General features: G+C 41.7%; 1 protein-coding gene across 2 annotated transcripts in view; it reads right to left on the bottom strand.

Annotated features, from left to right (window-relative positions):
- Nucleotides 1-23,133, bottom strand: part of ZNF608 (zinc finger protein 608) — a 117,802-nt gene extending 94,669 nt beyond the window's left edge. The window contains exons 1-2 of one of the 2 annotated variants that reach the window (XM_021711555.1): nucleotides 22,407-23,133; nucleotides 20,320-21,409 (exon numbers count right to left, since the gene is read on the bottom strand). In XM_021711555.1, the coding sequence (XP_021567230.1) occupies nucleotides 20,320-21,225 (906 nt within the window). In that variant the 5' untranslated portion in view covers nucleotides 21,226-21,409; nucleotides 22,407-23,133. Of the gene's footprint in view, nucleotides 1-20,319; nucleotides 21,410-22,406 lie in introns of those variants that run through there. The other variant, XM_021711556.1, reaches the window with a different exon arrangement.
- Between the last annotated feature and the right edge of the window lie 1,408 nt (nucleotides 23,134-24,541).

The following is a 24,541-nucleotide window of genomic DNA, read 5'->3' as shown; positions in this document are numbered from 1 at the left end:
GGGGGGGGGGGGGAGAGACTAGCATAAACATTTAAATGACAAATGAAGAGATGGGAAAAAAATATTTGCAAAGCACATAAAAATATTTGCCAGCTGGCTCGTTGGCTCAGCCTGTAATCCCAGCACTTTGGGAGGTCAAGGCCAAGTGGATTGCCTGAGCCAGAGGGTTCGAGACCAGCCTGGGCAACTTGGTAAACCCTCATCTCTACAATGAATTAAAAATTAGCCGGCCGTGGTAGCGCGCACCTGTAGTTCCAGCTACTTGAAAGGCTGAGGCGAAAGGATCGCCGGAGGCCAGCAAGTCAACGCTGAGGTGGTCGTGCGTGTGCCACTGCACTCCAGCCTGGGCGACAGAGTGAGACACCGACTCAAAAAATAAAAAAAAAGTACTTTAATAAATGCAAGTGGTTTCTCAGGGCTTCCAAATAAGAAGCATGTTAAAACCCCAGGAAATACACAAGAATTCCATTAGGGTGCAAGAAAAAAAAAATACTGGCATTTCTATTTCTATTATCTCATCATTTCCAATGTCTGTTGTTTGTAAATTTAGTGATGATCAACTCAATTCAATAGCACAGGCAGGTTGTGTGTGTGTGTGTGTGTGTGTGTGTGTGTGTGTGTGTGTGTGCGCACAACAGAGGTACCTGTAAAACATTCCCGCTGGGAAAGTAATTTCCTCTTTTAATTAATGTCTTCAGAGGAAGGTACCATTTTGTCCGCTCTCCGAAAGAAGACTCAATATTTACAATCTTGCATGTGAAATCAGTTGATATCATTCACACAAGGTAACACCATCTCCCTGCACCACTTAGAAATGAGAACGAAACCAAAAGCTAGAGGTTAGCTTAGGGTCAGTTCCCACACACCAAGATCCTTCTAGAAGTCCTGAGTCCCAGCCTGTCCCTCCTCTGCTCCACCCCTCGGTCCCGCCCACCTTTCTGAGTCTTACTTGGTTCTGGAAGGCTCCCTGGAGCCTGGTCTCAAGCTGGGTCTCAGACTTCATTTCCTCGCACTCTCTTCTCCCCCTCCTCCAGCTCCAGTCACCCTGGTGTCTCTTCAAATACATTCTCCCTCCCCACCATCCCCAGGGTGTGTCCCTGGGTCTAGAAAGTTCCACAAGGGGTCAAAATGGCTCCTCCTCACTGTACTCAGGTCCCGACTCAAACATAAGCATATATAAACTATTTTCCTGTCATCTCTCTCTACCAGCTTCCCCTGATTGGTTCACCCTCACAGCACATAACACACACGAAAAATAAATGTATTTGGCTAGAACAAACTAGAATATAAGCTTCATGAGAGCAGAGACTTGGCTTGTTCACTACTGTACCTCCAGGACCCAGACTGGGCTAGGCATATAATGGGCATTCAGAAAAAAAAGGTGCTGAGGAAATATTTTTACTGGGTATTTTTGCTGGATAAAGAAAGAATGAACAAAGGAACAAATCAAAAAACAAACTGAGACCTGCACTGACACCTCACCCATTCTAACATTTCCACTGTCACTATCAGAACACAGAATGGTCAAAGTTTTCTAAACCGCAGGAAGAGGCAAGGAAGTGAATCACAAAATGAATATTTAATTCCTGTCTATAAAATCTGTATTCTTTTTTTTGAGTTGGAGACTCACTCTGTTGCCCAGACTGGAGTGCAGTGGCACACTCATGGCCACCACAGCCACGACCTGCTGGGCTTAGGCAATCCTTCCACCTCAGCCTTCCAAATAGCTGGAACTACAGGCACGTGCCACCATGTCCTGCTAATTTTTGATTTATTGCAGAGATTAAGTCTCGCCAAGTCACCCAGGCTGGTCTCGAACCCGTGGACTCAGGCAATCCTCCTGCCTCTGCCTCCCAAATTGCTAGGATTACAGGCGTGAGCCACTGCACCCAGCTAAAACCTGTATTTTTTAAAAATCCCTTACCACAGCAACAATATCCTACACACTGATAAAATGAAAACTCCTAGTTTTTTCACCCACTAATAGGTTTTCACAAAACCTATCAACCCCCTACATCTATAACTATTCTCTGACTTTCTCCTGTCATAATGAAGGACCTGTCCCAGCTCTAGAGGCCCACGGCTTACCCAAGTACCAGATACCTCCCATCCCAACCCCTATGCCGATTCCAGGACATTATTCTCAATCTCTAGTATCATCAGCTCTTTTCCACACCCCTCCCATCATTCCCATCAGTATACAAACAGGTTGTTAGAGCTCCCCACTTTAAAAAATATTTAGACAGATATTCCCTGACCTCATGTCCCCCTTATAGAAAAGAGTGCTATATTCATCATGCTCTATTTCTTTTCACCTCCCCCAAAAATCCAAGCACTCCAATCAGGCTTTAATCTCCTCCATCCCTACCCTTTTCCCCGGGGAACATTTGTGTTAAGGTCACCGAGAATCAATTCTGAGTCTCACCTTAACCTGACTTCTTGGCAGCATTTGACCACTGTTGATCCCACCCTCTGTGCTAGAATTTCTTCCCTTTGTTTCCAGAAACACCACACTGACCGAGTTTTCTTCCTCCTCAGTGGACACAGTGCTGGCTCCTCCTAATGTTCCACGACTTGGCTCTGGGCACTAGCCTCTTCCAACTATATTCACTTCCTAGATGACCTCTTTCAGCCCGATAACTCTGAAGTTCACGAATATGCCTATATCTCCCAGACTGTCTCTCCAGCTCTCGCCACCCAGTGGAACAACATCATTATCAAAAGTGAGTCACAACTCATGATTCTACCTACCTCCAAAATCCAGGTGTTTGCCTTAATTCTCACATGTTCACAGCTTCATATATATCCATGTTCTCATTACTTAGGACAATGTGACCCCATGGTTTTCACCACCTCCATGACTACCAGAGAAGTCTGTCTTCTCTCACCAGGACAACTGAATATGTAAAACTGATTCGCCTAGTCCTCTTCTTGCCTCTCCACAATCAATTCTTCACACAGCAGTCAAGAGTAGGCTTTTCAAAAACAAAAGCCATGTTACTCCCTTGCTCAAAATTTGCAAATGATTTCTCATCTTAGAACTAAAATCCAAATTCCTTACCTCACTGGCTCTGCATGACCTGGCCTGTGCCCAGCTCCAAATCCAATCTGGACATGGTCTGTGCCCAACACATTCCATGTGTGGTACCTGAATGGATTTAACAGCATGTGCAGTCAGCCAAGAAGACTAGGAAACATGTCCAGAAAAAAAGTGCAAACATCCAGTCAACTGGGATTCCAGGCTTTGGTTCCCACCTCAGATCACCAGCTTCAGCTGCTTGATCTGCTCTTTTTCTCCTATCCCAAGCTCAAACTTGACACAGCCCTCCACCCTGTAACAGGGCTTCAAAACCATAGCCAGTCCCTGTGCTTCAACCTCATCCCTTACCGGTTCCTAGCACCAAAGTCCTTAAAGAAACATCAACAGATGAGGGTCACGAAAAGTAAGCAACTGTCCTACTCAGTTTTTCCAACGAACCTCTTCTCTGCTGTGTCCAGGATTTGACTGAAAAATTGTACAACCCTATGCTCTATCAGCCCTAAAACCCTATCCTCTCCCCAAGTCAAGGCTTCAGGGGAAATAAAAAGTACTACTGTTCACACAAAGTGTGGTGAATTTAACACGCTCATTATCTTTGTAACTCGTGTCCTTGGGATTCCAATGGCATTGACCATGTACAGCAGCTCTCACAGCACCTTTGTTAGTCATGTACACTATTTCTATTATTTCTATTCCTCAAATAAATTTCATCAGGTATATTAAAAATCTGTAGAAATTTATGGACAGCACAACTTACATAAATAGGTACACACATAAAAATGTATTTATACATAGAAAATACAACATTTATACTCATGTCTGACTCACATAGTTTAATGACAGTATCAATCCTCAGGATCTCATTTCCTTATTAGGTCCCTGTTTGAATCTTATTCCTCATATTAGTTATAAAAGTTCCTTTATCAGCTTGTAATCTCAGCACTTTGGGAGGCCGAGGCGAGTGGATTGCCTGAGCCCATGGGTTCAAGACCAGCTTGGGCAACTTGGAGAGACCTCGTCTCTACAATAATCAAACATTAGTCGGGCATGGTAGCTCACTTCTGTAGTTCCGGTTACTTAGAAGGCTGAGGTAGAAGAACTGCCAGAGCCCAGCAGATCAATGCTGGGGTGGCTGTGAGTGTGCCACTGCATTCTAGCCTGGGCTACAGAGTGAGACTCAAACTAAAAGGAAAAAAAAAAAATCAGAACAAAAATAAAACTACATCAAACTATGTCAGGTCCTGCTTCAACCTCATGTACATCTTGTTGCCAGCTCCAAATTTCTTAACAAATATCTATATAAGCGGTTTTCTTTCTCCAAATCCAGTTTTAAAAACAGGCAGAAGAGATAACTGCCCAAAAGGTGTGACTTAAGATACCAGGAAAACTCTCATGCCTATCCTCCTACCAGACAGTCCCTGCCTTTCAACTTCATACTCTGGGCCTTCAAAAGTCTACTCATGGTGGGATAGCGGTACCATCTTAAAAATCACCTTGGTCCCTGGCACGGTAGCTCAAGCCTATAATTCCAACACCTTGGGAGGCGGAGGTGAGAGGATTGCCTGGGCTCAGGGGTTCAAGACCAGCCTGAGCAACATGGTGAGACCTCGTCTCTACAACAAATTAAAAAAAAAAAAAGTTAAGCAGGTGTGGTGGCGCATGCCTGTGGTTCCAGGTACCTGGAAGGCTGAGGTGGAAGGACCGCCTGAGCCCAGTGGGGCGAGACTGCAGTGGCTGTGAGCAGCGTGCCACTGTACTCCAGCCTGGCCAACTCAAAATAAATAAATAAAATAAAATCACCTTAAGGGTCATTCAGTAGCTTGCTTGTGGAGGCAAAGCTCTTAATAAATGGAGAAAAGTTAGGCTCTAAGTAGATAGGAACATATTAGAAGGTAAAAGAAAAATATCTTTTTTTTTTTTTTTTTTTTAGTAGGAGTCTCACTCTGTCGCCCAGACTGGAGTGCAGTGGCCGCTCCCGGCCACCGCAGCCTCGACCTGCTGGGCTCCGGCGATCCTTCCGAGAAAAACATCTTTAAAAGGAATTTAGCCAAAGGGATCAAACAATGATCACCTCTACTCTGGGATGGCTGACCTTTCGTTAATCTTGCTCTCCCATGCTACTGGCAAGAATAGCCTCAGAGATCTGTATAGTCCTCACTTCTTCACAGGAAGTGCTTTCTCTTGGTCTATCTTACACAGGATTTCCATAATTTAAAAATCACTATACGAACATGGCTGGCCTTCCGCTTACCTTCCTTACCCTGCAAGACAACCTCAGGCTTGTTTAAAAATGCTAAGGACTCAATAATCAAATATTAAGCAGCTAATATACAGTAACTATAACATACAAGCTTAGATCAATCCTTTACGCTTTCTGAATATTATGTTTATTTATAAACGTTTGGGCATATTTCTACTCCTGTGAAAGAAATGTATCCATGTTGCTTGCCTTGAAGACCACTATGCCACAAGCTCCACCCACTCTTACCACCTTCTGTCCTGCAACTTCCTAAACCCCATGACACATTACTCTTCTTTCTCTCGTTAAAACTCCAGGTAACACAAATAAAGTTCACTATAGAATCCTATTAGCCTACCAACTTCAAAGCTAATTTATGGGCCCAAGATTTAGGTCAGCAATATCCTGACTACAAAAGGGAGGAGGCCAATTCTGTCCTTTAAGCTCTGATCTGCCAGGAAGCAACCAGAAGGAGATCTTAAGTAGCTTTAAAAGCATCCCTTCCGATTATTGTACTCGTTCTGGCATAGCTAGCAAAAGCAAGAAGTGTGAAGAATAAATGGATGCTGAAAAAAGACTTGTCCTGACATAGCACTAATCACCATCTAACTGCCCTCTTACTCCCTCTTTTGAGCTTTACAGCTGCAGTTTGGGTGCAGGCCACTCAGGCCTCAGAGAGAGGGAAGACCAGTCAATGAAAATCTTGGGTGAGAGCAGCATTCACCCCAATGTTTGGTGAGGTAACTACCAATGTCCCTTAACCAAGAACAGCCAGTGAAAGGAAATTGGTAACTTAACACACTTGAAGGGAAGCCTATTCTGCATGCACACACATGAGGTAACACTTAAGAAAAGAACATAGTAAATCCTTAAATATTAAAAATTACTCCTAGATTCTATTTGTTCATGCTGTTGTAATAAATTCTTTAAGCTTTTCCTTGACTATAAATACTATACTGATATATGTGTGTATGTTTAAGTATATGTTTAAGTATATATATCTATGTGTGTTTATAAATATAAAATACGAATATATGCTATATTTAGTGATCTATGGTTACTTTTATTTCTTTTTGTTGTTTACTTGTTGTTTCCCGCACTCCCCCCAAAGGGTACTTTGAAATCTTTCCAGTTTTTACAATTAAACCTAACCATCTGGACAAAAATCTTCACATTCACTAAATTAGTCACAGATTTTGTGGGTAAGCTGAGAAAGTAAATGCTATGCTCAGTGCTAGGATTTAAACCACATCTACCACAGCAAAACACTCTCTCTCCAATAATCTCTCCAATTATGCACGCACATCCAGGCTCAAATAACATGGAAGCAACGACATCTCATTGCACAGAATTATTTGTACAGTATTATTCTTTAGATCCCAAAGTGAGTTACACAAATCCAAAATCAGATTCTTCAAAAATCTATCGGAATTTATTTTACAGACAAAAGATAAACAGTACCTATTTTCTCACCATCATGTAGCCTCCTCCTATAACTGGTGTGTACTGGCAGCCACTCACCAAATTCAGAAGCCACATGAAGAGATTTAGATTTATGTGTTGAACACTGACAAAAATGTGCTTTGACTACATAGGGCATTTTCTAGATTTTTCAAGTATAAAAGTCTTCGAACCTCTTCAGAGTTTACTGTGTCAGAAGAGGAAAATGAAATGTGTTTAAGATTCAGTGTACTTAGAGAGCTCAAATCCAACAAGGGCAAAGTGATTTCATGTTGTCATCCAATCACCAGTACATAACTATAGATATTACAGAACTTCTATCAATCTAAAACTGGACAGGATTATCTGCTGGAAGTAACTCCACAGCTGCACTGACTCCAGGTAAATGTTAAACACTGGTTTTTACAAGGAAATAATGTATGTGGACTGACAGGCTTATGGATGCATATGCCAGCCTTCCAAAGGAAACGTTAAGCCTTTAATATGAGCTAAGATAGAGAGCATCAGACTGGTATAAGCAGGTTTACAAGTCATTTTCAGCGTGCCTTAGGTTAGTGTTTTCCTTTCACATTTTCAGTGTCTTAGGTTAGTGTTTTCCTTAGGGTCCACTGAAGTAACATGCATAGGAACAGGCTAGAAGGAGGAGCAAGAGACGAGGTTAACATAAATTTTGTGAGACAAAAAATGCAGCAGCAACTCTCCATTCTTGATGCTACATGAGAGCATATACTCAACTTACTGAAACTGGTGGTATGTTTAGGGGGTGAGTTTTTAAAATCCTCAGAAGAATTCACATTGTGGAGGCACTGACAATTTGGTAAAACACTTTCTTTCCAGGAAGCAGTAAAACTGTATAGTGACTGCCAGATGACAAAGCCTCTGCGCTGTCATAAATATTAACAGAAACCATACTTCTTTATCTTTGCACTTTAGTTTTGGTTTGCTAAGTAAACCTAGATCAAGCACAAGTTAACATTCAAACAACCAAAGAAATCAAATTTGGATGAATATTTGTTCACTGCTTTGGTAAAACGTTCTCGCATGATTTCTTAAAAATGGGTTTATACAAATTTAGCCTACTTAGTAGCTATGACAGTATTAAGTTTTGTGAGATTTAGAAGTTTAGCGTTTAAAAAAGCAAGGCCAGGAGTGGTGGCTCATGCCTGTAATCCCAGCACTTTGGGAGGCAGAATCAAGAGGATCGCCTGAGCCCAGGCATTTGAGACCAACCTGGGCAACTTGGCAAGACTTTATCTCTACAATAAATCAAAAAATTAGCCGGATACAGTGGCTCAAGCCTATAATCCCAGCACTTTGGTAGGCCAAGGTGAGAGGACTGCCTGAGCCCACCAGTTCAAGGCCAGCCTGGACAACTCGGTAAGCCCTCATCTCTACGATAAATCAAAAAATGAGCGAGACATGGTGGCGCGTGCCTGTAGTTCCAGTTACCTGGAAGGATAAGGTGGAAGGATCACCTGAGCCCAGCAGGTTGAGGCTGCGGTGGCTGTGAACAGGCCACTACACTCCAGCCTGGGCGACATAATGAAACTCCATCTCAAAAAAAAAAGAAGAAAAAAAAAAAAAACAATAGTTCCAGCTGCTTGGAAGTCTGAGGTGGAAGGATTGCCGGAGCCCAGTAGGTAGACTGCCCAGGTGGCCATGAATGTGCCACTGCACTCCAGCCTGGGCAACGGAGTGAGACTCCAATTAAAGGAAAAACAAAACTCAATTTGTCAAATATTCATCAATAAACAAATGATTTTACTGTTACAGAAGACATGGGCTTTTTCATGGCCAAACAGAACACGAAGCCATCATGTAGGCACAATATTTGTAGAGTATCCTGAGTTATCAGAAAGGGTGACAATTTATATACAAAAGAACAGGTTAAGATAAAGGGTTTTACTCCCAAGATTAATGTAAAAATATAAACAGTGAGTTGGGGAGTGTTTAGAATGATACTTCAAGAAAACAACACTTAACTAGAGAGTTTCATAAGTCTATTCACAAAAAGGTTAGAAGGACAAACTCCAACTACAATAGAGACAAACATTGTGAATGGGGTCTTCTACTATTAAATATAATCTAGTCCTTTTTAAAAAAAGGTCATCCTGAAATTCAGGCTGCCAGACAACAGCTCTTGCTTCTCCCAGAAATTACTGTGCCACTCCACTGCTGTTGTTGCTGGAGAGTCTCTTTCTATTCAGAAACATAGCCACTAACTAATGAAATAGTGGGGGAATTTCTGCAAATGGCCCCAATTACTCAAGAGAATGCCATATCTAGGGCTCCTGCAACAAAGGCCCTACACCAACCACCCTCTTTCCTTTCTTCTCACCTTTCGTCTATACTTTTTATTACCTCCACCATTCCCACTCATTTGAACAAACAGGAAGATTCAGCAATAGTCTTCTAGTGATCTAGCCCCTCCTCTCTCAGCTAGAAAAACCTGAACTTTTTACTTTCCCGACCAGGAAGCAAAGACATAACAACCTGCCTCCCTTCTCCTCCCCTCTTTCTTTACAGCTCAAAAAGCGCACTTGGCCAGGCAGTTCTCACCATTAAACAATTCATTCTTCTTTTGCTTCCATTGTGGAATAAAAAGGGTAAAAACAGCTGAGCATGATCACAAAACATAACACTGGGCATTCAAATTTTGTACCTTACAGCCTCATTCTTTCACCTTCTAGTCCACAGGATTTGGTGACCGAATAACCCTTAATCTGTAAACAAATGGTTCTGCTCTACAATTAAACCATTCATTCTTTTTTCTTTCTTTTTTTTTAGCTGCTTGGCGGCTGCCCAACCCAAAGACTTCTAGGTTCTTCCATTATTTAGCTCTCCCAATGGTTAAAAGGCAATAAGCTCATTTGGAGTTTATAAAACTATGCACCATCAACAAAAGCATGTAATGCTTCCAAGATGCACAGTGGCTCCTACAAGCACAATGAGGAGCTGTGTAGTCTCCCCCCAAACAAAAATGCCCGGCCCCAATTAAGCACCCTGGGGGCCTTCAAAGCAGTTATGCTAAGTTGCAAATACAGCAAGATCCACTTGAACTCCAACTGTCTTGTGTGCTTTTCCTCCCAAGGTAGGGAAAAAGCCGGGGCAGGCTGACCTCATTAAAGGGTAATTAGTGAACCCCGGGACTTGAGGGGCTACCACAATCATGCCTATTGTGAGTATTTCACTATGGGGCCACTTTTTTTTTTCTTCTTTAACCCAGGAGGTCTCTGCAATCTGAAGGCCCTATGTTTTAAATGTTTAAGGATTTCAATCTGGCTATTTTTTTCTACTACCAGTTACTGAGTACTGTATGAAGAAAGAAAGCAATACAAAGAGCACTCCTTCTTTTGTGGAATTCTGGCACTGCTAAAAATAATCTTCTTAATAAAATCATTTAAATAATTTATATTCTATATATATGAGATAAATAATGCTAAATGCTCCACCTCCTGATTACAGAGAGTGCAAATAGTACATTTAAAAGGGCACTATAAATCAATACGGGGTTTTAATGATTATATATGATAAAGATGTTTAAAAAAAACTGATGCATTCATTTACATGTGAGGGTGTTACTTAGAAACTAATACAGAGTGATGTGATAAACATAACCACTTTACCATCAATAAAATCCTTCACACTTCTTTAAATCCCATTATTCCTGTTGATATCAATCTGCCAAGATGCTTGAGGACTGAACTCTACTATAAAATGTACCAGTAAATTTTTCTGTTTACATTAAGAGTAGCACCTTTCCACAAATACAAGGCCAGAGATCCAATGCCTTGGCACTTAAATTCTCCAGTACTTAAGAAGGTAGTCTTCAAGGTAAGTAAAAAAATGATTGTCTTAAACTTGACCTTCTCAGCAACCAAGATTTAAACACCTCTAATATCTACATATAATCAGGTGAATTAATATCTTTGTAAAAAAAAAAAAAATCCCTGAAAAAGAGGGAATGGAGTTGGGGTAATGATCTCCCTCAAAGTAGAATCACCCCTAAACCCAGAGCCCAGTCTATTTTCTTAATTGGATTATGGAGGGGAAAGGAGGGAACCCACCAAACTGCTCTAGGAGGATGTGCTCCAGGGTCCTACACACAAAACTGTAGGGTACACGTTAATGACCACAGTGAAATCTTTAATGCTTGCTCTTAGATTTGTGCCAAGCCAATCAATCACCCAACTCGTTTATTTGGGTTTATAGCTTGTGAATATTGAATGAAAGAATTTAAAAGTGTGGAACAAAAGCCTTTGTGTTTTGGCCAAAAACACTTGGCGCTATATTTAGAAGGAAACTTGTGTGTATTTTTTTTCTATTAAAATACTGCATAGGATCCCCTTTTTAGCCAAACATCCTTGTTTTGTTTTATTTTAGAAGTACTACAAAATGTATTTGCATAACTTAAACATATGCAATACATTTTGGGAAATCTTGAAAGGATGGAAAAGGCTTACTGAGGGATGGGAAGGGACCCTAACCATAGTTGTTTTGTTTTAACATACCCAGGATATAAGGGTTGGGGGGGGAGAAGGAATGCAAATCCTGGAAGTCATTCCAAAGAGTTGGAAACTCTTCCTCTTAAAGTAAATCCAAGGGCTCACAAAATAAATATTCAAAAGCATTAATTTGTTTCTAGATGTGTGCGTGCAAGTAAAACAGCAGTCATAATGTGGAAATTTCAGTCACATTTTGCAACTAATTGGAAGCAGATTAGAATTCCGCCTCAGGGGAACGTTGTCAAACTAGAAGCTGGAGCAAATGAAGAAAGAGGTGAAGGCGTCGTGAAGAGCTGACAGATTTACAGCGCTCAGGGCCATAAACGGGTCCCCAGCGGGCCGGAGGGCGCGTCCCCGGCTGCGCGTCCCCGCGGCCCCGTCAGGAGCGCGCAGCCCGGCCCCGGCGCCAGCGGCCACGCCCCCGGGAGCCCCGGGCCCTCCATCTGCTCCCGCCGCGAAAACAATACAGGGGCCTTCAGAAGAAACCAGTGCTGCTGATAAGATAAAACCTGCAGACTGATCAAACCGGAGAATGCAAATATCCCAGGGAGAAAGCTTCTTTATTTTAAAAGTGGGGGGAGGGGAGGGAGGGAGAAAGCAGATTGTGGAGGATAATGCAGCAATGGAGTAATGGAAACAGCTGCTCGCTTTCTCCTTCAGTGTCTGGCATCTGCTGCAGCATCATGGGAAAGGCTGGTGAAGGATTTGGGCAAGGAATGTAGATGGAGACACTTGGCCAAATGGAGTTGGATGCAGAGCCGCTCAATCGCTCGGGTTTAAAATCATGTTGCTCTCTTTTGGGGAACAGAAGCAAACAATGTTACTTAACTCAGATTCCACCTTCAGAGCAGTTTAAAGATTTGGAAACGCGAGTCGCTTTTCAATCAATTGCTTAAGATGTCAAACAATGCAAAACGGGCTCAAGTCTAGTTGTTGAGGCCGCCTCCGCCTGTCACAGTTTTCAGCTCATCCTCCACATAGCTTCACAGAAAAGTTAAACTGAAGTACTTTCCTCTATATTTCACTTACTTTTGTAAAAAATGTATTCACCACTGCTTACTTCTAAACTGGCTCAAGGGACAGTTTCTATTTGTTGTGCCTATTTTCCCCTTCACTGCAAAGATCCAGTTCTAATTTCATTTCCATCACAAAAGAACTGGCAAAGAACTAAAGCACAGGAACACATAGCTAAAGTGCTGTTGTGCTAGTTATAAGCCTATAATAAAGCACAGATTTGATAGCATTATCCATGTACTGTGGTGAACCACACACAAATAAACAGTTCTCCAGGAAGAATGAAAAACCGAGGTTTCAACCCTTCCAATTCAAACATTTTTGTTGTTTTTAGCATGAGCTATCCATAAAATCAGCCAGGAGGTGACAGGAAATCCAAAAGTAACATGGGCTGTCTATGCACACTTTGCAGAAAAGAAAAAAGTTAGAAGATGCTTTCCAACTTGTCTTGATGATGTTTTAAATGAAGAATGGGTAAAACTGTACAATCGGGCACAGAAACAAATAGTACATTTATGCCAACAGAATTCAAACACATGGTTAGTGTAGTAACCCCTCCAAAAAGTACAGCCCTCCAGCTTGGGGAAAACTTCCTAACCTAACCAGGAACAACTTAGATCCGACCTCTGAACTTTCGGTAACTAATGCGAAGGACAAAAAGGTGTACCGAAAGCCAGCCAGAGGGCCAGATGTGCTTTCCTAAGAAACTAACCCAGGAATTTTCTTTAATCAAAAGGACAAACAGTGACTTCCAGGAGTTTATGAAAGTGTGACCAATTGGAACGTTGTCGTCTGTTGCTAATTGAGGCATATAAAAGAGTCCATTTCTGAAAACATATTACAAACCCTTTAAAAAAAATCCTCTGCCACATGACAAAAACCAGAATCAAGTTGACTGGTAGAAGATCAGTGCAACCAAAGACCAAGCTATTATTTCAAACTGTCAGGGGAAGGCAGTAAAATTGCTACCAGGTCTCCTTAAGTTACCCTTCAATAAAAAGAAGCCATCAGGGAAATAAGAGGAAAAGAAAACACATCAAAACCTTAAAAGTCCCTTTAAGTAAAATTATATGTCTGTGGCACCATGCCATCTGTTCTCTGGTTAACATAATAAGCCAATTCCACAGCCTAAATATCTGTTTTCTAAAATCATGATGTACAACACAAAATATAATCAATATATTTTTATTTGCTTTTTAAGCTATAAAAGCTGGATTCATGTGGCATTATTGGAATATGCCTAAATGTCCCTGTAGCCACATATTTCTTAAGGTGCTAGCTGACAATGAGGAATCCCAGGAGGCAGAAAGCTCAGTGGTGGAGCTAGAATAGTCACAGTGAATAAGAATCAAATGAGGTTGGGGGATGGGGATGAGAAAGAAGAGAAAGTGGCTTTGAAAATTCAGAGGTAGTATTTGTTCACCATTTCAAACCCACTTGTTCTAACCAAAATACCTTTCCCTTTGAGTTCTCTATTGCAACTATAATACATACTTTTAAGTGTTCATTTAGCCTCACTGGAGGAAAAGGCTTTCTGAATACCAGATGAGATCCCTGTGGTTCAAGGCCTACGGACCTACCAGAATACAAGTACTTGCTTTGTGATCATTTTAGTTTTTCAGGCAAAACCCATAATCTCTTCTGCTGCACTCCCAAAGGTATTTCTAAGCAAAATTTAACAGATATGCAGAATTCAGCTTAAGGAATAAAGTGCTAGTCTCACTTCCTTGCGTGTCCTCTGAGCTCTCAAAATAACACAAACAGCCCAATTACTGGTCAATCAATTATGAATAGTTTAACAACCTTTCATTCAGTTGCAAAGGCTTTGTTCCAATGGTCAAAACTTTTAGCTTAAAAAGAACCTGCAATGGAGAGCAAGTAGCCAGCAGTCAAACTTTAGATGGGAGCGAGAGCTGGACATAGAGAGAGGAGGTCCATACACTCTGTAGCAGAGTAGAAGGTAAAATCAACAGTGACTTTAAAAAAAAAAAAAGCCCACATTGAATAGTCCCAATCCAATATCTATATACGCAATTACATTTTTATAAACACACCTATGAAATACTAGTTACAGGGCACCAGTATAATATGTATAATACTCTATAATGATGACCAGTCTTTACTGAGGCAGGGATCACACCTGTTCTCATTCCCTATAATCTTAAATGACTGTATTAAGAGAGAATTATTGTCATTTATTGACAACAATCCTGCGAAGGAGGGCTATTTCCACTAAGATGTGGAAATACACTACAAAGATAGCCCAGTATTTCCTTAAGTCTGGCTTCCGTGTTGTACAAGAATGAAATACAAGTAACTTAGGAATAAACTGTTTAGTATTCAAGCAAAACCCTTGATGTTCAGATCGCTGGCAAGTTCAGAGTGCTGGCAATCAAAACTATGTTGTGCTGCAGTAATTACTATGAAAAACTTCCAGTGCTTAATATTAAAGAATAGAAAAACATGATCCTTCCACCTCCTCTACACCTCTAGAGTGTGTTCAACATGGCAATTATCTTCGTTCAAGAAGCACAGTTTAAACTGCAATGAAACTCAATTATACCCATGACTTTTTAAAACATACACTTCAAAAGGCAGGTTTCATCACATTCAAATCACTGAACAAAATCTTTTTCCCAACTTACAAAACAGATTTTTATCCCCCTCCCACGACACATCTTCAAATATAAAAAAATTACTTTTTAGCTCTGTGCCCACGTTTTCACCTTATTAAAGTAGAGGGATGGCTGAGCGATGCTGAAAGACAAACAGTGATCCCAACAGATTAAAAAAAAGTTCAACCTGCAGCTCTCCCAAATGTCATTACCTAGGCAGCCTAGAACTGCCACCCAGTTAAAAAACCAGATCACACACTTGTTAACAAAAAACACATTACTTTGCTATTTTTAAGAATGCAAAGGAACTAGGAGTAGTAGATTTATGATTTAAGTGCTTGTGGCTAAAATAGCTTTCCAATTATCAAGGGCCTCTTAGGAAGAGCAAGAATGCATTATGTGTTAATGACCACAACCAGGGGTCCCTTTCTCCACTCTTTTGTCAGAACCCAAGCAGATCCTCCCCGCAGCTTCACCATTAACATGTCTGTTTCCTGTCAGCCCACTCAGAGATAATGTCATTTATCTCAGGGAGGCACAAGCCCAGTCATTAGCTTCAATAAAAGACCTCAAACAAAGGCCGGATAATGTTTTACCCAGGGCTCTAACTAAACCAACAACCAAGAATCTTGGTGTCTAAAAGTCAAGGACTCAAAAGTTACCCTTAAAAGGATACTTTCCTTCTTATCAACAATCCTAGATTACAGCTCTGAACAAGAGCAAGGTCTATGTATAGTAAACACCAGTCTGCCGCAATATCACACACAATTAGATTAACCGATAAGCGCTGACCAGAGTTAGCATGAGAGGCTTTCCTCCCCACCCCCGCCCTTGCCTCCAGGGGGAAAATTGACAGAATAATTCAGGTACTGACTAAATAGTCAGATCTTTGAAGAACTGACCCCTCATTGTGATTGCCTGCAGGAACTGAATAACCATTATAAAGTGTTCAATGGCTGTGCTTCTGGAAATCTTATAAATAAAAGTGGAACTGGTTAAAATAAATGTAGGAACATGTGTTTTCACAGTGTTGCTCATATTACTGCAATTTCGAGTTTCTATGAAGTACCAGGTGAACTTTTTTAAATTAAAAAAAAAATACACACACACACAGGCACCGTCAAAATTGGAGCAAATCTCAGCCATTCAATCCCTGTTTTTCATGCTGAAAACGAAGAACAGATGGTACTTTCCATGTTGTTTGAATCTGGTTATTGAACACCTCTGTGGTTAGGGAGATTTCTGCTTAGCACTTTCGGCATACATTTCATTTACTAACTATAAAATGCTGCTTAGGAAAAATAAGTCTTTATAACACTCTAATTAAAACCATCTTGCAGCCAAGCAATTTCACTTGAAGAGCATTCTTAACCTCATGACATTTGGACTATCAATCCCTCCCCCCATTCTGTTTTTTACAGACTATTTGCAAAGTTATTAAAAGTTGCAAAACGTTATTTATCTCCTATCGCACAATCTTGATCAGTTGTGCGTATTTTTTCTCTCTCCAACAAACCTAATAGATCCAAATATTAAACTCAGAATTCAGTGACGGGCTTGATCACACAAATATCCAAGTTGCATGGGTTCTCACAGAAAACTTCTTTAGGGAAAGGGCAGTCCCTCTGCACCCACCTCAAAAAGCCCTGTCACCATCTGAGGAAGCCTATAGAAAAGTAAGGAGCTGGATCAATGCTGATTGGAAGCCACCCTTAGTTACCACGTTTTTAGCAGCTAAATCCCTTATGTAGCTTTCAAAACAGTTTGCTGTCCAACAACAATGGACTTTGTTCTTTAATTATAGCAAGTGACCTTTCTGCCCTTTTATTTCACAGTAGATAAACTGCACTCTCTAAGCAGAATTCATATGGGGCACTATATTTGAAAAAAAAAAAAAAGCATATTGTCCGCAAAACTCATTAATCAAAATATGTTCTTAAACTGCTCACACTCACTTAGAAAATGTGCCAGAATTCCCTGGTGAAGTGTAAAAAGGCTTCTACAAGAGAATAAAATAAAATGAATAATATCCTTTATGGACAGGTCCATTTGTAGACACCACCTTTATGACAAGGACCATCTTAATGAAAGTAATAGAATATTACAGAAATAAGTCTCATCTCTAAATGTGTATTGAGACACAACTATATGACCTCCTGTGCCTTTTATTTCTGTTTAAGTATCCACTGCTTTTAAGAATTTTAAGCAGGTTGCTGTGTATTTTTTAATTTGCTGTGTATTTTTGAATTTTCCAGAGGCCATTAACTCTATATAACTATTTAGTAAGCCCAGTCGAACGCCTCCCTGTTTGAGAAGTCAAAACTCTAAAACGGCTAAGGTGGACCCAGAAAGAAGAGCTTCAACACAAGGCTATTATGCTTCAAAAGAAAGGAGAGGAAGGTGGAGAGGCAGGTTTTAACAACTAAAAGCCAACCCGTCAAATCTACTTATTCAGACATGTCACTGGTGGCTTAACCACAAAATGGGCTATAGAAATATAGCTCAAACATCTTAGAATTATGGCATGTTTTGATTTTGTTCACGTATTAAGGGAGTGGCGACTTTTACAACATACTTGTGGTTTCCACATAAAGGAGTAGAACACTCATTGATTTAATTAGGTTTCATAAGGTCCAATGTATCATGTTTTACATGACTTTGTGTAGTGAAGAAACAGAATAAACAGACCAAAAATAGACATTTAAGCATGCTGTGAAAATTAACCGGTGACAGCAAGTCTTATGAATCTCCTGTGAACCTTCCAACCAGGAAAAAAAACGTGCACACACACATACAACTCCCCTTCGGTTTTCACATGTGGCCCCTCATTGCTGAAAATCTGATTGCTGAATATTAATCATCTTCACTCCTGAGGCACTTACACTTCACCAACCCAGATAATCAAGCAAGGCTGAAATTAAAACATTGTATCAAACGTCAAAAAACCTCAGCATTGAAATATTTTGTCAGGTGAAGCTTGTCCTACTCAACCTTTACTTCCTAAATAGGTAGCCTCACATCATCAGGAAGTATTTTCTAAATTGATGCCTAATTTGACACAACCACTAGGTTAGTGGAATTCGAGTTACTTCCCTGGGTGGCATTCATGCAAGGGAGTGCCATCTCTGTGTGCCAAGGAGGAGAGCATTCTTAAGAGAAGTCATGCTGGGGTGGAGTGGGGGTGGGGAGGAGAGCCCGAAGAAACAGTGTTTGTGATCCTGAGCCAACGCCCTAGCTTGATAGAGAACAGTCAACACTGCAGGATTCAAGCCCCTGGATCCAAGCCCCTGAGGGGCCCCAGTGCCAACTCCGGTGGCTCAGGTTGGCGGTACAGCTTCCTCCTGTGTAGGGCCAGGAGTGAATCTAAATGCAATGTGCTCTCTCCCTTCCCCCACCCCAGACCCACCATGCCTTGTTTGCTCTTCATTTATGTAATTCATATTTATCACATTTATACTGCTCCGACTGAATATGAGTTGCATGTATATGAATAATTTAATTCTTTCATTCTTCATCCAGTTTCCTGTGACTGGAAAGTGAAAAGAACACAAAAACTGGAGAAACGACACCACGCTCTAATCTCAGTTGCCATGACAGCAGCCTTTGAGATACTGAAATGTTCCGATTGCCAGCTAAACAAAATTGTTGAATGTGAACATTTGGCTGGAAGATTAAAAGGCTAAGGGGAATGCAAAAGGGCAGTACCTCCCACATTCCAAGCAGCCAGTGAATCCAATCAAATGGCTCTGACTCCTTAACCACAGCCATTGTGAGCACTGGATTAGGGCAATTCATCTAGATAGTTAAAGCAGATTAGAACTGCAATTTGAAGACTATTGGCAACAAAAGTAAATGCCCTACTGTACTAAGTAATAAGAAGATTTCAGAATGCCTTTTAGCAGACATTATGGGAAACTACTTACATTTAAACGTAAGAATCAAAACCTGGGATGTAAAAAAAATTCATTTAAACTCCTCATTGTAAAATGCTATCTGCTCAAGGGGCTATGAATTTTTAAAGTGTTGGGAGGCTTTCTGCAAGTTTGGCATCATCTACTACACCTTAACGTACCTCCATCAACTTCTAAAAGCAAAACTTTACTCCTATACTCCAACTAAAGTCTTGAGCACACAAAAACAAAAATGTAAAGGTTGAAACCGAGAGCAATGAAAAATTTTACACAGAGATAATTACCCAAAGACATATTCCCACCACATACAATTCTGACCAAATCAGATAGCGCAAAAATCAATTTAATAAACATGTGCCCAAGCAACCAAGTCACAAACCACATGATAGAAATGTTGCTTCTGCAAGGCACAACCTGTAGAATTAATCTAAATAATAATTTCATAGAAATATCACCCACATCCCCAACTTGCTTTCAACCTGCCTAATAGACAGAGCACCTTCTGTTCCCAGACATTAGTCAATGCACAACTGCCAGACCAATAAGACGCAGGCCTCTATGGCTAAGCAGTACAACACTGGCTACAGTTTTTCTAAGGCAATGTCTAACTACAGACTGGTACAAAGATGGGAGGAAGGGTCCAAATGGTCTAAATTAACTATCTGCGCTGTTCAAATGCAACACATCATCCTAGTATTCAGTTTTACTCTAACTATCCACATCCCCTTGGCTATGTATTCACATTTCAGGAACACCAATCCAGCCAGTCTATTTTACTCTTATCACCCTTCCAGCTCCCCAGTCAAGCCAGGTATCCAGGTGATAACACTCTTAAATCTCCAGCTAAGAGCTGGGCAAGGGAACAAGGGTAGAGGGTAGAGTGCTAACAGTCACCCAAACCATCCAGTTTTCTGCACGGTTATGAAACCAATGACCCGACACCATGCTTGCGGTTTAATTCAGGACCAGCAACAGGAACCTATCCAAGCATAGCCTTTCACAGAACTATTCTGGAAAAAGTAACCAAAAAATAACTGGGAGACTGGTGGAATATAAATCAGAATCCTCGACATTCCTCTCCAGGGAGGGAACTGGAACCCTGTACCTAAGGACACACTGCCAGCAATACTAGGACAAGTGAATTAAAACGGAAGACAGCTCTCCTTACAGGAGAAAGCAGGACCGGAGTCAAGTGGGGGTGCATGAGCGGGTTTTCTATTAAAAGCACATCGCAACTTGCTGACTGGCCAGGAGCCCATCTGCAGGGCAAAATCTGGCCCTCCCACCTGGGGATCCAAACACCAGCATCACACAAACAGCAGCAGCAGCAAGAACAGCAGAAGCAAGAACCAAACTCTGCGCCCAAGTAAGCTCCCCCATATCAAATTTTAATGTAAAGGATGCATGTCACAGAAGTCTCACAAAGAACCAGAAAGCACAAAGAGGTGTAAGGCACACAGAGGAACATCCCCACACACCCACACAAATGCACACAGAGGAGAGTAGGACATCTAGGAAGGCGACTTTATCCTACCTTCTCGGTTTTCAGTTTCTTGATTCGCCTGTGGCTCTCCTCCTCCTCCTCTTCCTTCTTTACCAACATAGAGTTTCCCATGAGCCCTGAATCCGGGGCACTTTTGCTAACTTCCCCTGCAGCAGCGACGCTGCCACTCCCAGCGCCCCCGCAGTGGAAGGGGCTCGCGCCACCTCCATTGCTCTTGGCCCCAAAGCCATAGAGGTGCCCCCCGGAAGGGGCCTGGCCGCCACTGCCATTCTGGTGGCCCTGAAGCAGGTCGTGCTTGTCCTTCCTGGATTTCCCCGCATCCTTATCCCGCTTGGCGCCTCGGCTGCTCTGGCTTTTACCTGGCTTCTCCTCTTTGCTTTTCCCACAGGAGCCTGCCCCCGCGGGGGCAGCGGAGGTGCTGGTGCTGGTACTGTTGCTGTTTGGGTTGCCGCTGCCGCCGCTGCTCACACTTTGACCCAGCGCTGAATTCATGCCAGTTGCCTCTCCAGGGCGCCCTTGGACTTCCTGCCTCTTGCCAGTGCTGCTGATCTCGGGAATCCCATACAAGGCAGCAGAAGGCAGAGATTTATTAGCATCCTTAGAAGTTTTACTCCTTTTCACTTTTGATTTGCTGTTCTCTTTGTGTGAATTCCCCTGGGGAGCAGAGGGCTGCACAGAAGCAAATTTTAGGCCATCAGCTAAGGCTGCGGTAGCACCAGCCCCACTGGAGGCCGGACCTCCACAATCCTTGGAGTTGCTACTGCTAGTGGTGTTGGTGGAATTATTCATCTCAAATTTCTGTCTGTCCTTCTCCAAATCAGCGTCCAAATCAATTATTAAATTTCCAACCCCGATTTCCCAATCATCGCCACTGTCATAAGTATCAACGGTATTTGGATCCACACCTTTTCCTGCAGTAGAAATGTTCACTGACATCCTGAAGATGAGCTCTCTAGAATAAAAATCCGATGAACTTTCCTTTGGAGATGAGGGGACATTCGTTTAGCTCCGCTGGGCTTTCTCTTAAAGAAAAAAAAAATCTTCTAATCTTCCTCTTCTTTTTCCTGCCCCACGAATGTGTCCAGGGATTTTACACCCTTCAGTCCAGGTCCACCTTTTCCTGTGAAGGGGGGAAAAGTCGAATATTTCTTGTCTGGGTGTTACCAGAATAAAAAACGATTAATACTGGGGAGTCAGTAAGGGGTACAGGGAAGGATGGAGAGTAAGGTGGCTCAGGTATTGTCTCCACAGTCCAATATCAGGTTTAAAGGAAAATAACCAAACCCGAGAAACATACCCATGACAGTAAGTATCTTACGGTAGCTAAAAGAAAATCCCTTCATCAACAACACAAGGATAATCACTTTTTAAAAAATTATCTCAAGGATCTGATTCAAGTCCAGAAAGGTTTTTGTGTTTCTTTTTTAAAGTTTAGGATTTTTGTCTGGCACATGTAATATCTCAACCCCAGAAACACAGCCTAAACACTCAGACAAGAAGGAAGAACAGAGCTTTAAACATCCTAAATATGTCCTAGATCTTGCAATTTAAAAGACCAGACCCTGGAAGTTCTGAGGCTAGTTTTCAGAATAGAATGTTGCTAAATTTTCCTTATTTCTAATTTTAGTACTTCTTTTTACAAATTGTCTGGGCAATCTGGTTTTTGTTCCCAGTAAGGAACAGAAAAAACAACCAATAATCCCCCACACACATACATATCTCCCTCCTATCCTCTTTTCCCCCACAACTTATACAATTATTTTTTTTTTTTTGAAATATACATATACATGTCTTTAAGAGCATTTCTCTATAGAAAAGACAGTGTTATATAAAAAGTTAAATAGCTGCCTTTTGAGGAAAAAAAATACATCTTAACAATTCTAACAGAGTCCTAGGTCACAGAATTGGTGCCACTGACTGTACGGGGGAAACTGATTAAGACATACACTTTAAGTGATCTGCGCCAAGGTGGCCTCAATGACCGCAAATGAGTGTGTGTTTGACAAAGAGCAGTTAAAACGGTTTTTAAAGGGATCAGCCCCTTTTTAACAGTTGATTGTCAAGAAAAAAATAAATAAATATACATACACACACGCACACACACAGACATTGCTTACCTTTTAATCCTTTATCATTTTTTAATTAGGCCAGCAAATCAAAATGCCTTTCCCACTCCACTCGGCAAACAAGCCTGTGCCTCATTTTACTTAAACACCAAATGATCAAGAAGGAAGAAACCAAATAACACATCTCAGCCAGAATAATCACTCGATAACATTATTCCACCTCCCCACCCCCCTTTTGGCAAACGGATCAGGAGTCCTTTTCTCCTTAAAAAAATGTGTCACTGTACAGCTGGAAGATAATGTTTCACATTCACAACAGAAGCACCAAAGGTTTTTTTTCCTCTTAACAAGCATCGAGAATAATATTTTTTTTTTAAAAAAAGAGAGAGCTTAGAGAAAAAAGTTTTCCCAACTTCTCATTCCGCCTTCAGTTCCAGACTTCAGAGTCACCGTGATCAGTAAGTAATGATCCCATGTAGCAAACCTACAGGCGTCCGCTAGTAACAAGACAGAATGTGCTAACATCGGGATAAATTAGTGAAAGGGAAGAAAGAATAAGAAGAAAGGACTGAAAATCTGGGCTGGATTCCGCCTGTTAGTCGGGAAGTGGCATTTTTCCGCCCGTCCTGACAGATTTGATTTCTTGAACTAACTTAAGAGAAAAGGAGGGGGAAGGAAGGGGGGCGAGGAGGAGGAGTAGGAGGAAGAAAGGGTGGGATGAGAAGCTGGGCAAGAGGAGAAAAAGAAAGGTGTGGAGGAGGAGGGAGAGAAGATGATTCAGTGAGCTGATAAACCAGTTATAACAGCATTCGCTCGGGGCGGGGGGCGGTGGGGAAAATAACGGCGTTTAAAATGGGCTCAGTCTTCGAAATCCAAAGGATGTGATGTTTTCCTGTTTTATGTTGTTTTAAGAAAAAGGAACCGAGTTCCTAGTATAGTTCCCGGGGGGTGGGGGGGGGAAGAGGGACGGGGAGGATGGGTAAGAATTCTCTGTCGCTCAAGCCAATCAGTCATGTGGTAATTCGATAATTAGAGTCAAAAAAAGATTTTTTTTTTTTTTAAAGGCAATCTTTTTCAGGAGTTTTTCCCTCTTGTACTCGCAGCAAACGGTGCGTCTCCCTTTTATTTATTTATTTTTTTCTCTCCTCCTCCTCCTCTTGCCCACCCCCTCCTGCGTTTAGTCAGATGGCCTCGGAGCTTGGCTTAGTATTTTTAATTAGCTGGCGTTTGGAAGCTAAAAGCAGTAATGAATTGTTGATGGATTGGAAGTGGAGAGTCGCTTTGCTGGAAATGTCGGGGCTGGGAGAGGGGGATGGGCGAGTTAGTAGCAACCAACCATCTAAAAGGAGCGATTTTGTTACAGTGCAAGCCTTTCACATCACGTGAGGATCAAGGGCTCAATTGGTTGTCGTGAGAACAAAAATGGTGACAAGCGTATCAAGAAAATACTGATCTGGTCTTTAAAAAAAAGCTGAAGGTCTCTCCCCTCCCCCTGCACACACTCCCCCCACCTCCGCCTTCCTCCCCACCCCCCGCGCAGTGGGCGAAGCTACAAGTTATGAATGTGAAACATTTCTCGCAGATCTAGGATCTCGGAAGTTCGGAAGAAGTGAAATGTAATGAGCACAAGAGCAAAGCAGATGTTTTAAAGAAACACCTTATAAACCTTTCCTCAACTTATCTCCAATTTGTCCGGCTTTCCCAAGGGGCCGGGAACGGAGACACCTGGGGGAGGGAGGAGGGCACCTCCGAGCTACTTAAATTTTAGGGACCCCCCCCCATGTAATAAACAAAGAAAAACATTTTGCTAGCTTCCAAGCCTGGTCCTGTAATAAACACACCATTGTTACTATTTGTGGGTTTGTTTGGGTTGGGTGGGGCTTTTATTTTTTCTCTTAATGGTATTTTCGCAGCCTGCTTTTTTTTAAGGAGGTGAGAAATGGTAATTATAACCATTACATGTAATAGGTGGCTATTCCCTTGTTTAATATTAAATTACTGGGCACAGGGATCTGACAGGAGACAGAAATCGGCTTGTTCTGCCCTTGGCCCCATTTTCTTGGCTCGGTTTGGGAGGGGGTCTGCCCAGCTAGGACAGGAGAGAGAGTAAGGTGAGCTAGAGAATTGACACTGCAGACCAGGATATGTAACTGTGTCACTTTTATTCTCCTTTGGGTTAGAGCCCA

Source organism: Carlito syrichta, unplaced genomic scaffold (assembly GCF_000164805.1).
Source record: "Carlito syrichta isolate Samal-C Ts95f unplaced genomic scaffold, Tarsius_syrichta-2.0.1 Scaffold302362, whole genome shotgun sequence".
NCBI lineage: Eukaryota > Metazoa > Chordata > Mammalia > Primates > Tarsiidae > Carlito > Carlito syrichta.
This window is presented reverse-complemented; position numbering and strand designations above follow the sequence as displayed.